Genomic DNA, 19,226 nt, shown 5'->3' with positions numbered 1-19,226 from the left:
ATACTACACATGAATTTATCTGTAATATTTCAAAAATCTGGTCGGTGAGACCAAAATGTGATATGTCAATTAATTTGAATCATGCGATTTTTTTCTAGTTGCCACTTTTTGTCAACATAATGCGAAACCACATTAATGTAGTCCTTAGCCAAGTCACTGCAGATATCAAATGTTAAATAAAAATTTCATGTAGTATTTTTTCTTTTATTTTCTTAATACTAGTTTTGTATAACTCTTTCATATCCCTAGTTGTAATTTTTCCTAAGAACCGGAACAAATTTAGGATTATTAGCAATTGAGTATATTCGGCGAAAGTGAGAGAGGCTCACCAAAATATATTGGTAAATCATTAGCAGAAATTGGATGACAAAAGAGCTTCCCGATCATAATCAAAATTACGAAACAAAGCTTTGGGGGTCTAATGGAGGGTCGTCTTTATCGCCGCCATCTCTCCCTTGATGTGGGCCACGATGTGCCTCCTTAGGTGTTTGGTTCCTTTATCGAACTCCCCGGTCAATACATTCTCATACCGTTTGCATAAATCCCTTCACCTCTGAACACCATCCTCCTCCTCCTATGGGTTTTAATCTAACTCAGACCACACATGACATGTGAGATTTGGTGACGAAACCTTAACAACGTTGGTGGAGGCATTATTGACACTAGTATAGTTGTGGCACTAGTGGAATGTGTATGAGAAGGTTGTGTATTGTTGGTGAGAGGAGAAAAACTGTGTAGATCGACATCTTTAGGTATTTCAACCCTATAATCATGTAGCGGGAAGGGAGGGGGTGGGAGTGAGGGTAGAATCATATAACGGGAAGGGATGTGGTGGGAGTGGGGGTAGAGTCATATAGAGGGAAGGAAGGGATCAAACTGTGTGCGAAATGAGGGGTGGGGGTGTGCAACCTATTAATAGAAAAAATATTTGCAAATTTTAGACAATTCTAGCCCTCCAATGTTCAAAATTCAAATTTCTAGGGCCAAAATAGCCCACACCCCCCCTCCTCTTGCCGCATGCCCACTTGTCGTGGCGTGAGATTAGCCTATTTTGCATTGAGGGCTGAATGTCGTCACGACCCTTTCATTTGCTTGCCATGTAGAGCCCAAATCCGTGCATGCGGCCAGCCCTCGGAACACGACGCACATGACCATTGCTAATCTCTACCTTAACATGCTAGACAAGCCTTGAGAACACTCCTTGATCCGCCTCTCACTGCTGGTCCACTACCGCCACGACATCCGACTCAACCGAACCCTTTCGCACCCCACCCACAGTCTAACCCGTATCCTAACCCTAAGTTTTATTCCTCACCATTTCCAGTGATATCGCCGTGTCGTCCCCATCGTCGGTGAGGTTGGTTGCCATCATGTCTTCATCTTCTCTGGTGGCCATCCCATGTGACGCAAAAAGTGTACCTAGACAATGTGTCAATGTAGCAAAGCCGCACGTACACGGCGGCCCATCCTGGCCTGCCTGCCTCAGCCCGCCGACGCATAACCAGTATTAGAAAGAAAAGAAAAAACAGGCCGACGCCCGATGCGTGTTCGTCTAGGGCGCGCTTCGTAGCCTGCATTGATTTCTTGCACCACTGCACCAGCGAGATGGGCCTCCCTGCGCATCGCGAACGGGCCATGGGCCATGAAAGGCGGGCCGTTTGGTAGCCTGGAAGGCCTTTTCTGCGACGAAGAGGGAAGCCGCGCCCCATTGTTTGGTTGACCGCTTAAAGTACTTTCTTCCCTGCTCGTGCATCCCACAACCTGTTTGGTTGCAGATAGTTGAGTGTTGTGGTAACCCCTTCACTTAGAGTGGTGAGGTTACCTAGTACTGAATAACAACACACATCATATTCAGTTCATCACAAAAGGTGCTGGTAATACACATCAACTACTTAGTGGGTGATGCATCACGAGCGAAGCAACTACTTCGGGATGCATCACAGGTTCATCACACGAGGGGTTAGTATATACCATCTCGAACAAGTTCATCATTACAGGTCGGGGATCAGGTTGTAGCTAGTCCTAACTAGTGGAGGGATACAAGATCACCTCCCAGAATCAACAGATCATGACGAAGGAAGCAGAAGCACTAAGCATAAAACTGGTTGCAGAGCCAGGTCCTAAGCCAGCTCCTCCTCTCCGATGGCTGTAGCTTACGGTACTTGACATGCTCTACTTCGTTGTCTGCAATGAAGTCGATAGCCCTGACCAGCAAGTTAGGCTGGAACAGCTGCGCCTTGCACACAAACTGGGGCGTGAAGATCATCTTCATCTGAGCGTTGTTCGTGATCGGGGTGCCGAAGTACTGACGGTGCTTCCGGTAGCGCTGCAATCCACAAGGAACAACTATTAGTGCGACGACATTCACATATATACTTTAAGATCTATGCACGGACTCAATGAGGCTTCGTACCTGGATGTACTCGTCCGCCGTCTCTTCATCATCGCCGTAGAAGCAGCAACCATCTTCGCTCCAGTCCAGAATGCGATCGGATTTCATCTTCATAATGACGCTCCACTTCGTCCTCCAGTTTCTGATGTGGCTGTATAGCTGAAGAGTGGTGACATGTACGCCAGCGAATGCAAGAACATCCGCGGCTACCTTCTTCATCTGCTGCTCCTTGAATCCATGTTGAAGTAGACGCTGCTACGGACAAGCTGAACCAACCGGTTCAGCACAAACTCTGATAGCCCAGGTTTCCAAACCATGACTGGTTTGCCTGCAATCAAACATGGTTGCGCATTCACATTAGGCGCAGACAGATCAGGAGAGCCCAAAGGTATGATCGCCTACATGACAAACACTAGCAGATCAATGAACTACCAGTACCACATCAACATCCTTAAGCACTAGCAGATCAATGAACTATCACCACTACCAGTACCACATCCACATCCACATACTTAAGCAGTACCACATCAATGAACTACCACTACCACATCAATGAACAACGAGATAAGTAAGAGCGGTCTTACAGTCAAAGAAGCCACACGCAGCACCGAGGTCGGGGAAGCAGGGGACCCTGGCGAAGATGAAGGCAACACCACCGTCCCAGTGGAAGAGTCAACGACGACAACGGTCCCCGTCGTAGAGTCAGATGCAACCTGGATAACCTCCACAACCTCGACCGGCGATGAAGGAATGCCCTACAATGGATTCGTTCAGACCCCCCATGTGTACCCAAAAGATCTAGATCTAAGGCTAGGGTTTGCAGAAGCTTACCACAACCGAAGTCATAGACGCGGAGGAAGAAGACGACCATCCGCGGCCAGTAGCCGCCGCCACAGCCGCCATCGCCGCCGCAAGCCTCGTCGACCGTGCGGGTGAAGTCGAGCCGGCCATGTCGCTAGATCGGGAACGGTGAATGCGCTTGAAATGGGGGGAAATTGGGGATTTGGATTTGCCGGTGAGAGAGCCGCCCCTATATATACGGTGGCGAAAATTCAAGCGCGGTGACCGAATTCATCCCGCCGAGATTTCGTCGTCCCGTGCGAGCTCCCGTCATCTTCCGCAGTGGCTCTGTGAGGACGCGTCGTTCTCCAGTTCCGCGAAAACAGGGGTGGTTCGCTAGAAACAGCCGAATCGGAGTTCCTCCAGAGCTTGATCCGAGGATATTTTGAGAAACGGTTCGTGCAAGAACACGGGGCCACGTAACCAAAGGGGCCGAAAAAAAGCTGGGCCGATGGGAGCCAAAGGCGCCCCTACTCGTCCGTGTGACCCCGTCTGTCACTCCGTCTCCGTCCTCCGTGGAGGCGCTGAAGCCGAAACCGGAGCCGGAGCCGGAGCAGCGGAATCGGCCGAGGTAATCCCCATCCAACCCCGCGCGCGTCCCTCCGACGAGGCGCCGAGTCAGCCGACCACCAGCCATTCCTACCTCACCCCTGATCTCCCTGCTCCCGCTGACGCACGCGTACGAACCATCCTCCGCGGGGAGGCTCGTGTCACCATCACATGGCGCCATCATGGTGGCGCACATGGAAGATGCAGAGATCCCTGGTGCACTGCTCGTATCGGCGCGCCATTCTCCGTGCAAATCGTGCCAATTTCACGCACACAAGACCCCGTGGCATAGACTATTGCACATTTGGGATTCTCTTCACATTGTATGCTGACGCGTCTGAGATGCACTACGTCTGAATTTGGGTTCTAGCGGTTCCCGTGCTTATAAGCGTTGGCATGTTAGGACTTTGGGTCAAGTAAACTATGGTATTTAGCATGTGACAATCATGTAATTCTGTTTACTTCTGGCTAGAGTGACTTATTTGAGTCATTTTAGAATAATCATGGCAGGAAGGCCGCACGATGCACCCACCGCGGCGGTGTTATTGTGCATGGGGTTCTGTTCACATACGTGGTGATGCACTAGGCCTAGAAAGCGTCTCCTGACACATCTCTTATTTTTGGTTCTCAGAGTCTGCATATTTAAGAGTTCAAGGGGAACATGTTATTAGCATCATGGACTTATAACTTTGCGTCCGTCGGTTTTGTCCTTCTATCAGCATTTTGTTATGCTGATGAGGTGGTGGTAAAGGAATACGGCAAGTATATTGCCATGATATCGGTTTTATTCGATGCAAACACCGAATGTACTGCAAAATTTGGGTAAGCTTGCTCCAGAATGGGCCCCCACATGATGTAGGTTCCCTAATATTGTTTCTTGGTCTGAGTCGTGAGTCACACTAACTGAAGCTAATCACATAGTTTATCTGGAGTTTTTTTTTTGACTTTTGAGTATGGCTTGGACCTTAGCTTCATAAGCTTGTTTAACAGGTATGGATACCCACTTGCCGCAACTTATCAGTTCTTTTATTTTCCATAGTCAGGCAGCTTAGATTATGCAGATGATCACAACAAGTTTTATGTAGTTGGCTGTTATCTTCCCATTTGAAAGTTGAATATCTGTTGCATATTTTTGAGTATTTTTGGCCGTCTAGCTAGGGTCATATACCAGTAATGTCTCAGTCTGCTGAAAGAGAAATCAGTTGACCATGCATTGCCGCCCTTGGGCTGTGATGTATTGCTAGCTTACTCAGACATAAATTTTTGATGGTCTATGTGGTATATTGACCTCAGTTGAAAGTGAATTTTACTTAATGTACACAAGCCTCAAAATGAACTTTACCTAAAAGAGAGATTTTGTCTTGTATTTTGGTTTGGGATCCTATCTTGAGGATAAGGCATATTGCACAAGTATAGGTTTGTACCGCATTCTGTCATTGATGGGGTCAATGGGTCATGCTGTAATATTTTTCACCACTTGGAAAATTGTTCCGACTGAACCAGAATGGTACACTTCGTAGTGAGTTGATAGGCTAGCAAGTGATGCAGCACAACAGAAAATAGCATATTAGTGCGTGCTAATCTGAATTTTCCTCTTACCTAGAAGGGAGCCTAGGTTCTTGTACTAGATGCTCTTCGGAGGAGGACAGTGCACATCTACAGAGGCAAACCAGTTTACTTTTACATACTTGCATAAGTGAGCATTGTAACCTTCTGCCTGCCTTTCATTCAGAAAAACGAACAGATAATATACAGTGTTAGTGTGTCTTCATTTGTACTTCCCTTTGTCATTCATCTCAGTATTATAGTGTTTGTCTTATGCTATTATTAGGAAACATGCATTGATAAACAATGGATGATACTTTAAGTGACCTGCTAACTAGTCGGGGATTAGGAGACCACCAAGCTGATGCTACAGAACAAATAACAGGCTATTGCTGCTCTTGTCTTTAGTCATTGCTGTGAGATGCCCCTCTCAACCACCGAACCTCATAGTCGTTTGGCTGGTGGAATTCTCATTGATTTTTGTCCACTGTTCCCCCTTCACTTATTTGAGGGAAGTTAGGCTGCATTGCATTCGTGAAATGCTGACAAATGCCTTTTGAGAAGCTCTCTGTTTTCAGTACGATCATTGAATATTCAGGTTGTCTACCCAAGAATAGTTCAAGAGAAAGAAAATCAGTATGCTACTATATCTTTAGGAAAATACTGATTCCGTCAATGTATTATGATATAATATGATTTAAACTATTCAGCTAATGGTTTTTTTCCTTCTCCAGTCACAGTGCTCACCAACTATGATTATCATGATAATTAAGTATCCACCTGCCGTCCTTAACTCATTTGATGTCATGTTAGAGAGTATGTTTCCTGAGCATGGTAACCTTTCCCGCCGATGGCTGACAATATGGACCATACAGCCATTCCTGTCAGTCTCAACTCTAAGGAGTTAGTTGGAGCCCTCTATGACAAAACCTTGTTGGGGTCGGGTGGGGGCATATGGTACTTAAATGCTCTAATGATTTAGATTAGTGAATTCTCCATCCTTCTGTTAAAACATGTTTTTATTATCTTTGATATATCCAGCTTTGAAGGCAGTAATACTGCTAATTGTGATGAAAAGGCAAGATCTTTTTTAAAAGTAATTACACATTTTACTTTACAATGTCTACACTCTTGCAGCTGTACTCTGATGTCCACTTGTTCTAGTTGTGCATGACAACGTTCCGTGACTGTACTGAGTGAATACAAAATGTTGCTCTTGACAATGTTCAGATGGCACCAGCCTTGTCCTGTAATAATAAACACATCTTAGCTTTCCGCAGGACAAATATTTATTTACCTCAGTGAATCATCCATACTCTCTCGAGAAAAAGAATAGCACAATGCAGAAAGCTTACCAGAACACACCATTTGTACACTTGTATCCGAAGTTCTGAAGTAGTCAGTGCAAAGCTGTATGTGCATCGTTGGAGACTTGGACTCCATCAAAAATCTCCTGCTGTTGCTGGTATCTGGAAATGATCATTTTGGAATTGCCAGGTACGAAGGCAGGAGAAATGTTCAGATTAGTAGAAAGAGGCAGCCTGGAACCAAGAAATCTGCATGGCCCACGTTTGTGCTCTGTAAGTTCCACTTTGCAACAGCTCTACTCCTTGAGACAAGCAGTTTTGTCCTCTTTCAGTTTCACTCCGGGGCCTTCGCCCGATCTTTTGATGAACTGAAGGAATACAAAAAAACCCCATGAGAATCTATAATACTTTGTATCAAACCTACACCAAGGGGCTGTATGGATATCTGATTGGTGTCAAATAAAGAATCAGAGTCTGGAAGCAAGTTGGTTCATGAATTTTTTACACCACTAAAATTTTGGACACACATTAGCATGCCAAAATTGACTTGGTTTGTGCTGGTCAATGACCATAAATATTAGTCTTTTGCGGGAGGGTCATAAATAGAGTTGAAGTATTAAAATTTAAAATTTATTTTAGATCAGACTGAATGAAGTAGTACTTTCATTTTGTAAAGAGATATATAGTAATAGGAGACCATTTCTTGAGCACAAAAACTAAGATTAAACTTATGAGGGCTGCATTTTTTCGCCTTTCTGCATTGCCATTGGCACTTGAGTGCAGGCCATCGGAACTTTGAAGTAGCAACGGCACATAGTCCAATAATTGACTAGATGCTGCCACGTAGCAAAAACCATTCTTGGAATATGCCATCAGTGTATTCTCAGTTCCTTCAGCTTCATTCGGTCATGCCAGCAAAATGACGAACTGCAGACGTAGGCTTTTATTTCTTAATTTTATATTGATATTTTGGGGGGTATGTATGTATGCTGTGAAGTTGGTGGAGAGCTAAACAAGAGCCAATCACCTCTAGTTTGATCCATGTTGTATTAGGCTCCAAGATCAGAACAGTTTAGCGTGCCTAGGCCATGAAGGCAGGACTCACACCATTTTTAAAAAAAAGGCAGGACCCACACATTCTCTTTCCTCCACTGCTAATCTCTTGTCCCTCCGTCTCCTCATGGTGTGTATATAAGACACAGTGTGAAGCACACGAAGCAATGCAATCCTTATCATAGATAGCAACTAAAATGGAGACCATGTCTTATCCTTGTTCCCCTCTTCTCTCCTTTCCCACACATGAAGAGAATAGCTTTTTCCCATGGTCTCCTCAAGTAGCTCTCCATGAGAATGCCACCATCCAGGTTGATCATTCCACTGACCAGCAACAGGACAATGAGTTCTTGGATACTATGGACCAAGATTATGTTGGAGGTTGGCATCATCAAGATGCTTCTGATGTTGGTGTGTTCCTCGATTGTGATGAGAGGATTCTGGGCCAAGAGAGTGGCAACTTGGCGGCCATCCAAGAGGAGCTCATGGAGGAGAACAGTTTAACTGATCTCCTCCTCACCGGTGCAGAGGCGGTTGAGGCGGGAGATTCAGCACTTGCCTCGGCAGTGTTCTCAAGGCTTGATGGCCTTCTCCCTGGCATCCCTGACAATGCCTCTGCCAGCTCTTTTGACCGCCTGGCCGACCACTTTGCCCAAGGTCTGCGGTCCCGGATCTCCAGTGCAAGCGTCAGGTGCTCCCTGCCTGAGCCACTGCCATCTGATAGAATGTCAGCACAACAGATTATACAAGAGCTGTCGCCGTTCGCCAAGTTTGCACACTTCACTGCCAATCAGGCTATTCTGGACGCCACCAAGGGAGACACAGATGTGCACGTCGTCGACCTGAACATTGGTGAGGGCATCCAGTGGCCATCATTCATGTCAGATCTTGCCCGTCATGGTGGCATATCATTCCACCTCACGGTGGTCACAACAGATGCTGACTATAGAGGCGACATTCACCATGAATCTGCAAGGAGGCTCTCGGAGTTCGCGCACTCCTTGAACCTTCCCTTCCAGTACAGCTCTTTCTGTATACACAGTGATGAAGACCTGCATGCCTTCTCCAAGAGCTGTAAAGGCCCAGTAATATTCTCGTGTGACACAACAAGCATGCCTTACAAATCCATGAGCAAGTTACAGGCACTCCTACCTGCCTGTGTTAAAATATTACGGCCTAAGTTAGTGGTCATCGTAGAAGAGGAGCTGGTTAGAATTGGAAAGGAGGCCTCTGTATGTAACGCCTCCTTTGTCGACTTCTTTTTCGAGGCATTGCACCATTTCACCACGGTGTTTGAGTCACTGGGTAGCTGTTTCGGTGGTGGTAACCAGGGGGTGTGCATGAGACTCGTGGAGAGGGAGATGGTGGGGCCACGGATACAGGACTTCGTGGGGCAGTATGGGTCTGTGACGGTTGAGGCCAGTACTCCTGGGGTTTTGGAAAGGTACGGGGCTTGTGAGCTGAGTGGTTGTAATGTTGCTCAGGCAAGGATGCTGGTTGGGTTGTTCAATAGGGGATTTGGGGTTGTGCTCGAGAAGGGTAGACTTGAGCTGCTGGTAGATGATCTTTGGGATTGGCAGGTGACCAAGCAGTCAGAATTTGAGTTTACGGTAGTCTTTCCTTCGCGCGCGACTCTCCGCTTGGCTACTGCGAGCGGGAGACTCTTTCTGCCACTGTCCGAGAAGGAGACGGAGATCAGGGAGGCTTTCCTTGCTCCCAAGCCGAGCCTGGTGCTGCCGTCGACTTGGGTCCGCCTGTCAGGGGTACCGGAGGACCTGATGACCAAGGAGCGGCTCATGGCTGCGTTTGTCATGGTGGGGAGGCCTATTGATGTGGATGAGCTTTCGATCCTCAAGCATGACAGGGAGCCCATTCGCATGCGGTTCCAAGGGAGGTTCCCGGACCGCATGAAGGGGTCGATTCAGGTGTTTGTGAATGGTGAGGGTTACACTGTGACACTGCAGACGGAGGCGGAGCCGCGTGGGGGTGCTGGTGGGAGCAATGGTGGTCCGCCACCTCCTCCTCGGCGGGATCACGAGGATGTGGACTCGGATGAGCTGTCCTCTGATGGCGAATGGAACAAGCACAGGAAGAAGTCCACTCAGCAGGAGAAGGAGAAGGGCAAGGACACGGTGCCGGGTACCGGGAAGGGCTCGGGCCAAGCTGGGGCTCGGAAGGTGGTTTCGCAGAGCGCGCCCCCTGCGTCCAGGGTCCAGGGAGGATCGCTGGACGGGTTGGTCCAGCCCATTGACCAGTATGGGACCAACATGGGTCTCGCTATGGGGTTGGATACACCGCTGCCAGTGGGGCCGGTGGCTGATAAGGTGCCAGTCATGGCATTGGGCCGTGGGGTGCTGGAGGCCACGGAGGGTTCGCTGGTGTCCATGGAGACGGACTCACAGGTCACTGACCCGATTGCATCCTGGGTGGCGGAGAGCCCAGCCATGGGAGGTCCTCCTTCCAAGATTGTGAGGATGGGCTCGCCGGCGAGGGAGCCGGAGGCTGACACGGAGGACTGGGTGGTGACTGACTCGGAGGAGGAAGACGGGTCTCGCAGGGAGGGGGAGCACACTCCGGCCTCGAAGCAGGATCTGGTGCGCGAGGCCATGGTGGATGCTCCGCTGGTGCAGGGGAAGAGATCGCTCGCGATCCCTTACGCGCGCAAGAAGAAGGCGGTGGTGGCGGCCGTTCGTAAGAGCGGCAGAAACGGGGGCGCTGTTGCGGGGGCCACGACGCTGGAAAAGGCGCAGCGGCTAGCTGCGGAGAAGAATCTGGAGACCGTCAAGGACAAGGCCAAAGGTACGGACTTCTCAATTCTCGACGTTCTCCCTGATTCTCATCTGTCCTCAGTAGTTAGGGATAGCTGTTTGATTTTCCATCCGAAGACCGGGGTGCCTGGGGAGGCACTGTCATTGATTAGGGCCAAGGAGGCCGTACAAGCGGCTTTGGCGGAAACGAGACACCGCCTCGAGGCGGAAGAGGCTGCCAGGCGGGCGGAGGCTGCAGCCAAGGCGGCTGAGGGGTCCGGTGATGCGGGTGAAGGGACATCCGCCCCGGACATCTCCTCGGCGGTGGCCACAGGGGAGGCTACGTGTGCAGGGGCACCCGGCGTGGAAAATCAGGGCGTCGACACACCCGAGGTGGCCGGGCGCGTTGGACGACCCAGGCGAAAATGTACTCAGTCGTGCAGGCCCGTGTTGACTGTCCGTAAGGGACAGACCAAGCGGAAGGGGTCCAAATGAGGTCGCTTATCTACAACCTCAGGGGCTTTGGGCGGCTAGGGCGCCGCTCTCAACTCAGATCGTATATGAGGCAGGAAAGGGTGGATATTCTTGGCCTACAGGAGACCATTAGACCGGATTTCACCTCAGGGGAGCTTAGGAGTCTGGAGTGCGGGGGCCAGTTCGCCTGGAACTGGGTACCAGCGGATGGTCATTCAGGGGGAATGCTGCTGGGTTTTAGGGACGAATGCTTTGAAGTTGGCGTGTGGAGGAAAGGGAAATTCTTCATTAGCGCGGATATCTATCAACGCAGTAACAAAGCTAAGTGGTGCTTTGTGCTCGTCTACGGCCCAGCTGACCATTCTAGGACTGGGGAGTTCCTAGATGAGTTGGAGGGGGAGGTGGCCAACTGCCATCTACCTTTGGTGGTGGGTGGTGACTTCAACCTCATCAGAAGGAGACAGGACAAGAGCAACGAGGTGGTTTGCTGGTCGAGGATTAGACGCTTTAATGATGCCATAGCGGCTATGTCCTTAAGGGAATTGAATCGAGCAGGGGCTAGATTCACCTGGACCAACAACCAATTGGACCCTATCCGCTCGGTGCTCGACAGGGTGTTTGTCTCACCGTCGTGGGAGACAATGTTTCCGCTTTGCTCACTCTCGGCGGTTACCAGGATAGGGTCCGACCACAACCCCCTATTGCTGGATAGTGGGGAGTGCGGGCTCATGCGACCACCACGGTTCTTCTTTCAGACGTGGTGGTTCCGCGTCGCCGGGTTCGACGAGCTTATTAGGGGCAAGATTGAGTTTTGCATCCAGGGGAAGGGGCCCCATCGCTGCAGCATCGACCTCTGGCAGTGTATCTCCAGGAGCTTACGCCAGTTCCTCAAGGGGTGGGGGGCTAACCTCGGAAAGGAGAAGAGGGACTTCCGGGCGGAGCTCTTGCGCAAGGTGGGAGAGTTAGACTCGATCGCGGACTCCGCAGGGCTGGATGAGGAGGGATGGGCCCTCCGCTACCACCTTGAGGACCAACTTGTCCACTTGGATGAGGTTGAGGAGGAGTACTGGAGACAACGGAGCCGTCTCCAATGGACCCTCAAAGGGGATGCCTGCACTGCCTACTTTCATGCGATAGCTAATGGGAGAAGGAGGAAGTGCATGATTCCGCGTCTTAGGGTAGACGATACGGAGATAGATGATCAAAAGGGTTTGATGGACCATATCTATAACTTCTACTCGGGGCTGATGGGGGCTGAGGGAGAACAGCGGATGTTTTCACTTGGCTCTGACCTCTGGGATGAGGCGGCCAAGATCTCTCATGACGAAAACTTAGCCCTAGAAATTACTTTCACGCCTGAAGAACTAGACGAGGTTCTCCACTCGATGAAACAGGACTCAGCTCCGGGACCGGACGGCTTGCCGGTTGTGTTCTTTAAGAGGTTCTGGGGAACACTTAAAGGACCTATCCTTCAGATTCTCAATGATTTTGCCCTAGGGAGGGTGGACATCGCTCGGTTAAACTACGGTATTATCTCCCTTATACCGAAGGTGAAAGGGGCCGACGACATTAAGCAGTTTCGGCCCATAGCTCTTATCAACGTCATTTTCAAGTTCATAGCTAAGGCATACGCGATTAGGCTCGGACCGTTAGCGAATAGGACGATCGACAGGAACCAGACTGCGTTCATTAAGGGTAGGTGCCTGCACGAGGGTGTGCTGGCCCTACATGAGATCTCTCACGAGTTGAGAGTCAAGAAACTTAAGGCCATTCTTCTTAAGCTGGACTTCGAGAAGGCTTATGATAGGGTCAACTGGGACTTCCTGAGGGAGGTCCTCCTGAGAAAGGGATTCTCAGGGACGGTGGTGCATCGCTTGATGCAACTGGTCACGGGGGGACAAACCGCGGTGAATGTCAACGGGGAGATTGGCCCTTACTTTCGAAATGCAAGGGGCGTTCGTCAGGGGGACCCTCTTTCGCCTATATTATTTGACTTCATGGCGGATTCGTTGGCGGCTATTCTTTCGAGGGCCAAGGAGGCGGGGCACATCCAGGGAGTGGTGCCGCATCTCATCCCTGGAGGGGTGACCCATCTGCAGTACGCGGACGACACGATGATTATGATCGAACCTTCGCAGTTGGGGATTGCGAATTTGAAGTTTATCCTACTCTGCTTCGAGAATATGTCGGGGCTCAAGATTAACTTCGACAAAAGCGAAGCCATTGTGACAGGGGTCTCAAAGGAGGAGCAATGCAGAGTGGCAGCGGCTCTGAACTGCAAGCTAGGGAGTTTCCCTTTCCGCTATCTTGGTCTCCCGATGAGCGACAGGAGGCTGACGGTAGCAGACTGGTTCTTCCTGACAGAGAAGGTGGGACATAGGGTCGACCCCTGGCAGGGCCTCTACCTGACATCGGCGGGAAGGCTAGAGCTGACAAATTCTTGTCTCTCCAGCTTACCGATGTTTGCCATGGGCCTTTACCTTCTTTATGATTCGACGCATGGGGCGATGAACACCACTCGTGGCCGATTCTTTTGGGAAGGAGTTGGTGACAAGCGCAAGTATCATATGGTGGACTGGGCTACTGTTTGTAGACCTAAGGAATACGGTGGGTTGGGAATCCTCAACACCAAGAACATGAACATTGCGCTTTTGGTAGGGTGGATTTGGAAGCTCTATCATAACGCGGAAGGTCTTTGGGCAGACCTCATCCGAGCCAAGTACCTGGGCAATAATGACTTGTTCTCCCCCCTGGTCCCAACTAAAGGGTCCCAGTTCTGGAATACATTACAGAAGCTCAAATGGTACTTCAAGCTCGGGGCTAAGCACCTCGTTCGCGATGGGAGGCGGACGTATTTTTGGTTAGACTGGTGGACGGGGAGGGCCCCCTTACACCTGTCTTTCCCTCGCCTATTCGCCTGTTGCGATAACCACTTCGCCACGGTGGCCGCGGTCAGGGCGGATGGAGGGTGGCACATCAGGTTTCGGCGTACCTTCGGCACGGCAGAGATGGTGGAATGGGGAAATCTTTGCAGGATTTTTGATCTTCATCCGTACTCCATGGGGGAGGACCAGGTCTCTTGGGCCCTGGAGCCTTCCGGGATTTTCTCCTCCCACTCTCTCTACCTCCGCTTGTCGCAAGGGGCGACGGTTACATTCTTCAAGGAGGTCTGGGCTACTAGGGTTCCCCCGAAGATTAGAGTGTTCCTCTGGCAACTCATTAGGGGGAGGCTTCCGTCCGCGGAACAGGTGGCCAAGAGGCATGGTCCCTCTGACGGGAGTTGTGCGATGTGTGGAGTCTTGGAGGATTGCGACCATATCTTCTTCAATTGCCACCTCGCGAAGTTCTTATGGGCAGGAGTTAGGGAACTCCTCTCATGCAATTGGAATCCGACAGGGGTCGGAGATTTCATCGCCTTAGTGCAAGGCCTGTCGGGACCCTTACGTAGGTTAGCTTGGTATGCCTTTGCGGCGCTAGGTTGGACGCTTTGGAATACACGCAACAAGCTAGCTCTAGAGGGGAAGGTCATTGCTCATTCGGCTGATGCTCTGTTCTTGATGTCTTTACACATGCAGAGCTGGAGGGTGCTGGTCAGACAGCGGGACCGGGGCCTACTGGACGAGGCGCTGGGGGAGCTTAGGCGGCTACATGCGAGGACGAGGACGTCGGCGACATTCCAGGCGTCCCAGTGATCTTTGCTTTTCCTTGTATGGTGTGCCTTAGTGGCGTGTGTCCGGTCGTGTAACAGTGTGGATGTTGGTGGGATCGGTCTCAGACTTGTCATTGTATCGTTTGACTTTGCCGTGAGGGCTTTATATATAAAGCCGGGCCGTGGGCCTTATGTTTAAAAGGGTAGACTTGCGTTGTGCTGGAAGTCCAGGCCGTTGACCTCCGTGTCTGTTTGGGCTCCAATCTGAAAAGAAGAGGGCTTCTGATGTTCTTCTTAGTTTTTGTTGTAAGAGTTTGTAGTGATGAGTTTTGAGGAAAAATTATTTGGGTGGTGATCCAGCTTATGTGGTTTCTATCCCAGTTCTTATTTCTTGCTGTTCTTGTCAGCTTCTCATATACTCTTAAGCAAACTTACAGTGACAGATGGAGTCCAGTAGACAGAAGACTAATGATTTTTTCTTTCTTGTCGATCATATCAGATGTCTGGATTTTACTGCAAAAGTTCTATAGATTTATCTTGATGTTTGTTTTCCTCTAATGAAACCAGGTGTCAACCTGTGCAAATAGGAAGACAGAGAGGCCGGCTGATGCAGAAGTTTCATGAAGAGCATGGTGTCATTACTTTATTTGCAGCATCTAACATACTATTTTCCCCATCTGCACAAAATAGAGAAACATCAAAATAGCCTGAAAGTGACACCCTTGGAAACATAATAGTGGTTGGGCTATTGTATTTGCTCCATTTGTGGAGTTAGGATCAATTGGAGAATTCCTAAAGTTTACAAGCCACAAAAATGTTTTTTGCTGTTATTTTTATGAAAAGGTAAAGTAAGAAAACTAGATTAAATAGTTGTATGGTTTAGGAGTGTTCAACTGTGTGAACTGCTTTCAGTCACTATTCCAGTGTCATGTGTTTCTGGCAGACTGCAGCCTTAACCCCGTTATGTCACCTCTGAAATTCTGTCACTCTTTGCGAATTAACTTACATTTGATCATCTCTCCCAGAGAGTTAATTCTCATCTCAGGTCAGCATGAAGGTTCTAGTTTCTGCAGTCGCAGGTTATCTTGTCAGGTTTATCTCATTCCTGGCTCAAAGATACGGCATTCAAATTTGTATTACCACGAGATGATCTATCGAATTTGCAGTAAACTGCAAGGCAGTTTCAGGAAACTACGTATCTGCTGTTTATTTCAGTTTGGATGTGGATGAGGTGGCATGGAGAAACTTGTGATCATATTTGCAGAAGGTACCGGCTGCTGGAAGTAAAACTGTAGTAATATGCAGAGAAGAGCAAGTTGCTAGCTTAGGTACTGCTCACCTCAAGAAGAGTACATGTACTACTTCAAGGCACTTGCCTTTGGAAGCATGGATCCTGATGAACATCTGAAACTAACATCTCTTGCCATGCAACTAGCCACACTCCTACAGACAATTTCTTGGCGGAAACATGTTTGGCGATCTTGAGCCAAGAGAGGGCCAGGGAACCGCAATGCACCCTTGGCCCAGGTTTACCTACGAGGTGGCGACCTGGTAGAACACGTTCTTCCGGGCATGGCAGAGCAGCCAAACAGGAAATCCTGGCATGGCATGTTATCATAAGAGGGCTACTTCTCGAGCACTTGTCTCCTTTGGCACACACCTGGAAGATCTTATTGGGCGAAATTTTCCTATCAATTTCGTCAATGTGGCCTTGATGGGTGGTCAAGCTAAAGGATACCTGGCATATAATTTTAGGGAGGATGGCCCTGTGCAAAGTGAGCTTCCAAAGGTGACATCACAAGAGCTACTGATGGGTGGTTATAATCCTGTTGAAGATAAGTTTGAGGTGTTGGTATGGAGATCCCGGATCCTGCCTTATTATTACTTATGAGAAGCAGAAGCAACGTCACGTTGTCAGCAAGAAAAATCCTCTGGCATTGAGAGAGCATCAGCGTAAATGTTAATTTTATAAACAAAATTGCAGGAAGTAATTATACATGTCCCCATCCTTATAGTTTATAGTTACTTTTACCTTTCTTCTTACTGATATATATGTATGCGCGCTTTCAATGTTAGGTGGGGTATGTAAAGTGCAGTCAGTTCCTATTCCTAGTTTGACTCCTGTATGACATAGAAACCTCATGAAAGGAAACTACTTCACACTTCTGACTAATGTTCTCTGTGTGATCAATTCAACTTAACCCAGTATGTGGTGATGACTAATTTGCTTCAGCCACACCAATTTCATCATAGTACTGGGCTCCTGGCAGCTGTCTTTCTTGACTGAACTTGTAGCAACCTCCTATGTTGATTTCCTGGCTCCTGAGAAAGGCTCACAATATGCATACTCATCTCTGCAGCTGCAGGTGACAGGAGAAGGACCTCCAAAAGCTCAGGTGCCCGCTTCCAGGCTCCAGCCAGAGATCCACATCACTGTCGAGGGGGTGGAGGCGCAACATACCACAAACCGTGAAATGGTCCTCCACCTCAAGGCAGAATTTAAATTACAAAAAAAAAGAATCTTCGTGGAGGAGTATTGGAAAGAGTCACCTCACTATGTTATTTTCTTTCGGTCGTTGTCATATATTTCTGGTAGCTTGCAGTCTTTGTTGACCTCATTTCCCATCTCTGAATTTTCACCTCTCTTTACAAACTGACTGGGGAGGGCAGAGCTCAGCTTGGCATGGAGGTTCTGATTTCAGCAGTCGCAAGTGATCTTGTAAGTCGGTTTTTGTCTTTCCTAGCAGAAAAAATTGTCGCTCACACATGTGAGGAGGATGATCGTCGAAGGCTGGAACGAGTCTTGCTCAGGATGAACACTGTTGTTGACGAAGCAGAGGGGCGTGACATCACAAATCGAGGAATGCTCTTGCAGCTAAAGACACTGAGTGAAGGCGTTTACCTTGGGTACTATATGCTCGACAGGCTCAAGGTCCAATCCCTTGGACAAGAGAGCTTTGAAGGTGATGAGGTGAGTCATCAGAACCACTCCTTCACCGATTGTACTTTTAATACTGCCAAGCGCCTTCGTTTTGCTTCGATATTCAAGAACACACCAGTAGCATCTGGTACCGGAAGCACAATAAAGTTGAAAAGTGTTCTTGAAAGTTTAGAAGCCAAGATAGCAGATATGAGAGAGTTTGTCATCCTCCTCGGCAGCTGCCCTCGCCTAGTTCGCCAGCCATCTAGTACTTATATATACATGGATAAGTGTATGTTTGGTCGCCACATCGAGAAGGAGCAACTCATCAATTTCTTGCTATGTGATGACAATCATGACTGCATAAATATTAGCATCCTTCCGGTCATTGGCCCACACATTATTGGAAAGACAACCCTTGTGCGACATGCTTGCAAGGATGAGAGGGTGCAGGATCGTTTCTCCCACATGTTTTTCTTCAAAGGAGATGATCTACAGAATGGAGAATTTGCAGTGATGTGCAAGGCTGCCTCAGGGAAGTGCTTGTTTGTTGTTGATTTCAGTTTGTATGTGGATGAAGCAGGATGGACAAACTTCCAATCATATTTGCAGAAGTTGCCAGGTATTGTGTATAAAATTGTAGTGATAGGTAGAGCCGAGAAAATTGCAGAATTAGGGACTACTCAACCCATCAGGATGAAGTTTCTGTCTCAAGAAGAGTATTGGTACTACTTCAAGTCGATCGCCTTTGGAAGCATGGATCCGGATGAACACCCAAAACTGGCTTCTCTGGGCATGCAGCTGGCTACTGGCCTATATGGATCTTTTATTGCTGCAAATATAATCGGTGGGGTATTAAGAGCAAACCCTAATGCTAAATTTTGGTACAACATATTACTGAGAGTAAGAGAAGCAGCACCGAAACACCGCTCTTTCAGCGGACACACCAAGGACATTTTGGAGAGACATTCCCCTAAATTCACTAAATTTTCCTCAGTGGGTGGTCAGGTTCAAGGCTATCTGGTTTATGGTTTGAGGGAGGCTATCCCTGGGCAAAGTGAGCTGCCAAAACTGTCATGGCAAGAACTACTAAGCGGCGTTGAAGCTCCCGATGAAGACAAGTTCGATGTGGTGGCATGGAGATCCCGGATTCCACCTTACAGCGACTACATAATTTCTTTTGAGAAACAGAAGCCACGCCGTAAAGCTGGCCGGATGAAACATCTGGCACGGAGGAAACATCAGCATACATGTTAATTTGGCAAACTGAAGTGAGAGGAATTATATCCCTACCTTTGTAGTTCAATAGGTCAATATTATTACTTTTACTCGTCAATTCTCTTTTAGATAATGGAAGAGCTTCACTACCCCTATATATGTACTTTCCCTTGATAGTTTGGATATGTAAATTGTGCACAATCAATTTTTTGTATCTAGTCCTGGTATCTGGACCGTTCTGCGGCCTCTACATCAAAATGATATACACGGCCTTTATTTTGTTTATTATTTAACGAGGACTGGCAAAACCCTTGCAACAAATGTACAAATCAAAGCTGTCAAACAAGGTGATAACGCACCACCACATACACAACGATAGGGGACAAGCAAGGCCTAAGAGCATCTCCACTCGTCTCCCCGACGAGGCCCCCGAGCGACGTTTTTTCCATCCAGACAGCGAAATTCGGCCCAGTCGCGCCCCCGGTTTCTCGTTTTCGTCCGGATTTGGCCCTTCATCCATCCGGCGAGCCCA

At 48.5% G+C, this 19,226-nt stretch overlaps 2 protein-coding genes and 1 long non-coding RNA gene across 3 annotated transcripts; all 3 read left to right on the top strand.

Moving 5' to 3' along the window:
* The first annotated feature begins 3,732 nt into the window (after window positions 1-3,732).
* Window positions 3,733-15,894, top strand: LOC127347330 (uncharacterized). Its single transcript, XR_011742939.1, has 3 exons — window positions 3,733-3,803; window positions 6,824-6,906; window positions 15,124-15,894. It is a non-coding gene; the product is annotated as an uncharacterized lncRNA (long non-coding RNA).
* Window positions 7,025-15,130, top strand: LOC139830083 (protein NODULATION SIGNALING PATHWAY 2-like). The gene is made up of 3 exons (XM_071818863.1): window positions 7,025-9,225; window positions 9,577-9,580; window positions 14,764-15,130. Exons 1-3 carry the CDS (start codon window positions 7,884-7,886, stop codon window positions 14,822-14,824), a joined length of 1,407 nt encoding a protein of 468 aa, XP_071674964.1. The 5' UTR covers window positions 7,025-7,883; the 3' UTR covers window positions 14,825-15,130.
* A 7-nt stretch (window positions 15,895-15,901) lies between the features above and the next one.
* On the top strand, window positions 15,902-18,987 carry LOC139829935 (disease resistance protein RGA2-like). Its single transcript, XM_071818862.1, has one exon. It carries the CDS (start codon window positions 17,240-17,242, stop codon window positions 18,731-18,733), a length of 1,494 nt encoding a protein of 497 aa, XP_071674963.1. The 5' UTR covers window positions 15,902-17,239; the 3' UTR covers window positions 18,734-18,987.
* The last annotated feature ends 239 nt before the right edge of the window (window positions 18,988-19,226 follow it).

This window comes from Lolium perenne, chromosome 4, assembly GCF_019359855.2.
Source record: "Lolium perenne isolate Kyuss_39 chromosome 4, Kyuss_2.0, whole genome shotgun sequence".
NCBI lineage: Eukaryota > Viridiplantae > Streptophyta > Magnoliopsida > Poales > Poaceae > Lolium > Lolium perenne.
This window is presented reverse-complemented; position numbering and strand designations above follow the sequence as displayed.

Excerpts from the sequence above, each read along its gene's own strand:
- LOC139830083 (XM_071818863.1), top strand. The coding sequence starts at position 7,884 with ATGGAGACCATGTCTTATCCTTGTTCCCCTCTTCTCTCCTTTCCCACA.
- LOC139829935 (XM_071818862.1), top strand. The coding sequence starts at position 17,240 with ATGGAGGTTCTGATTTCAGCAGTCGCAAGTGATCTTGTAAGTCGGTTT.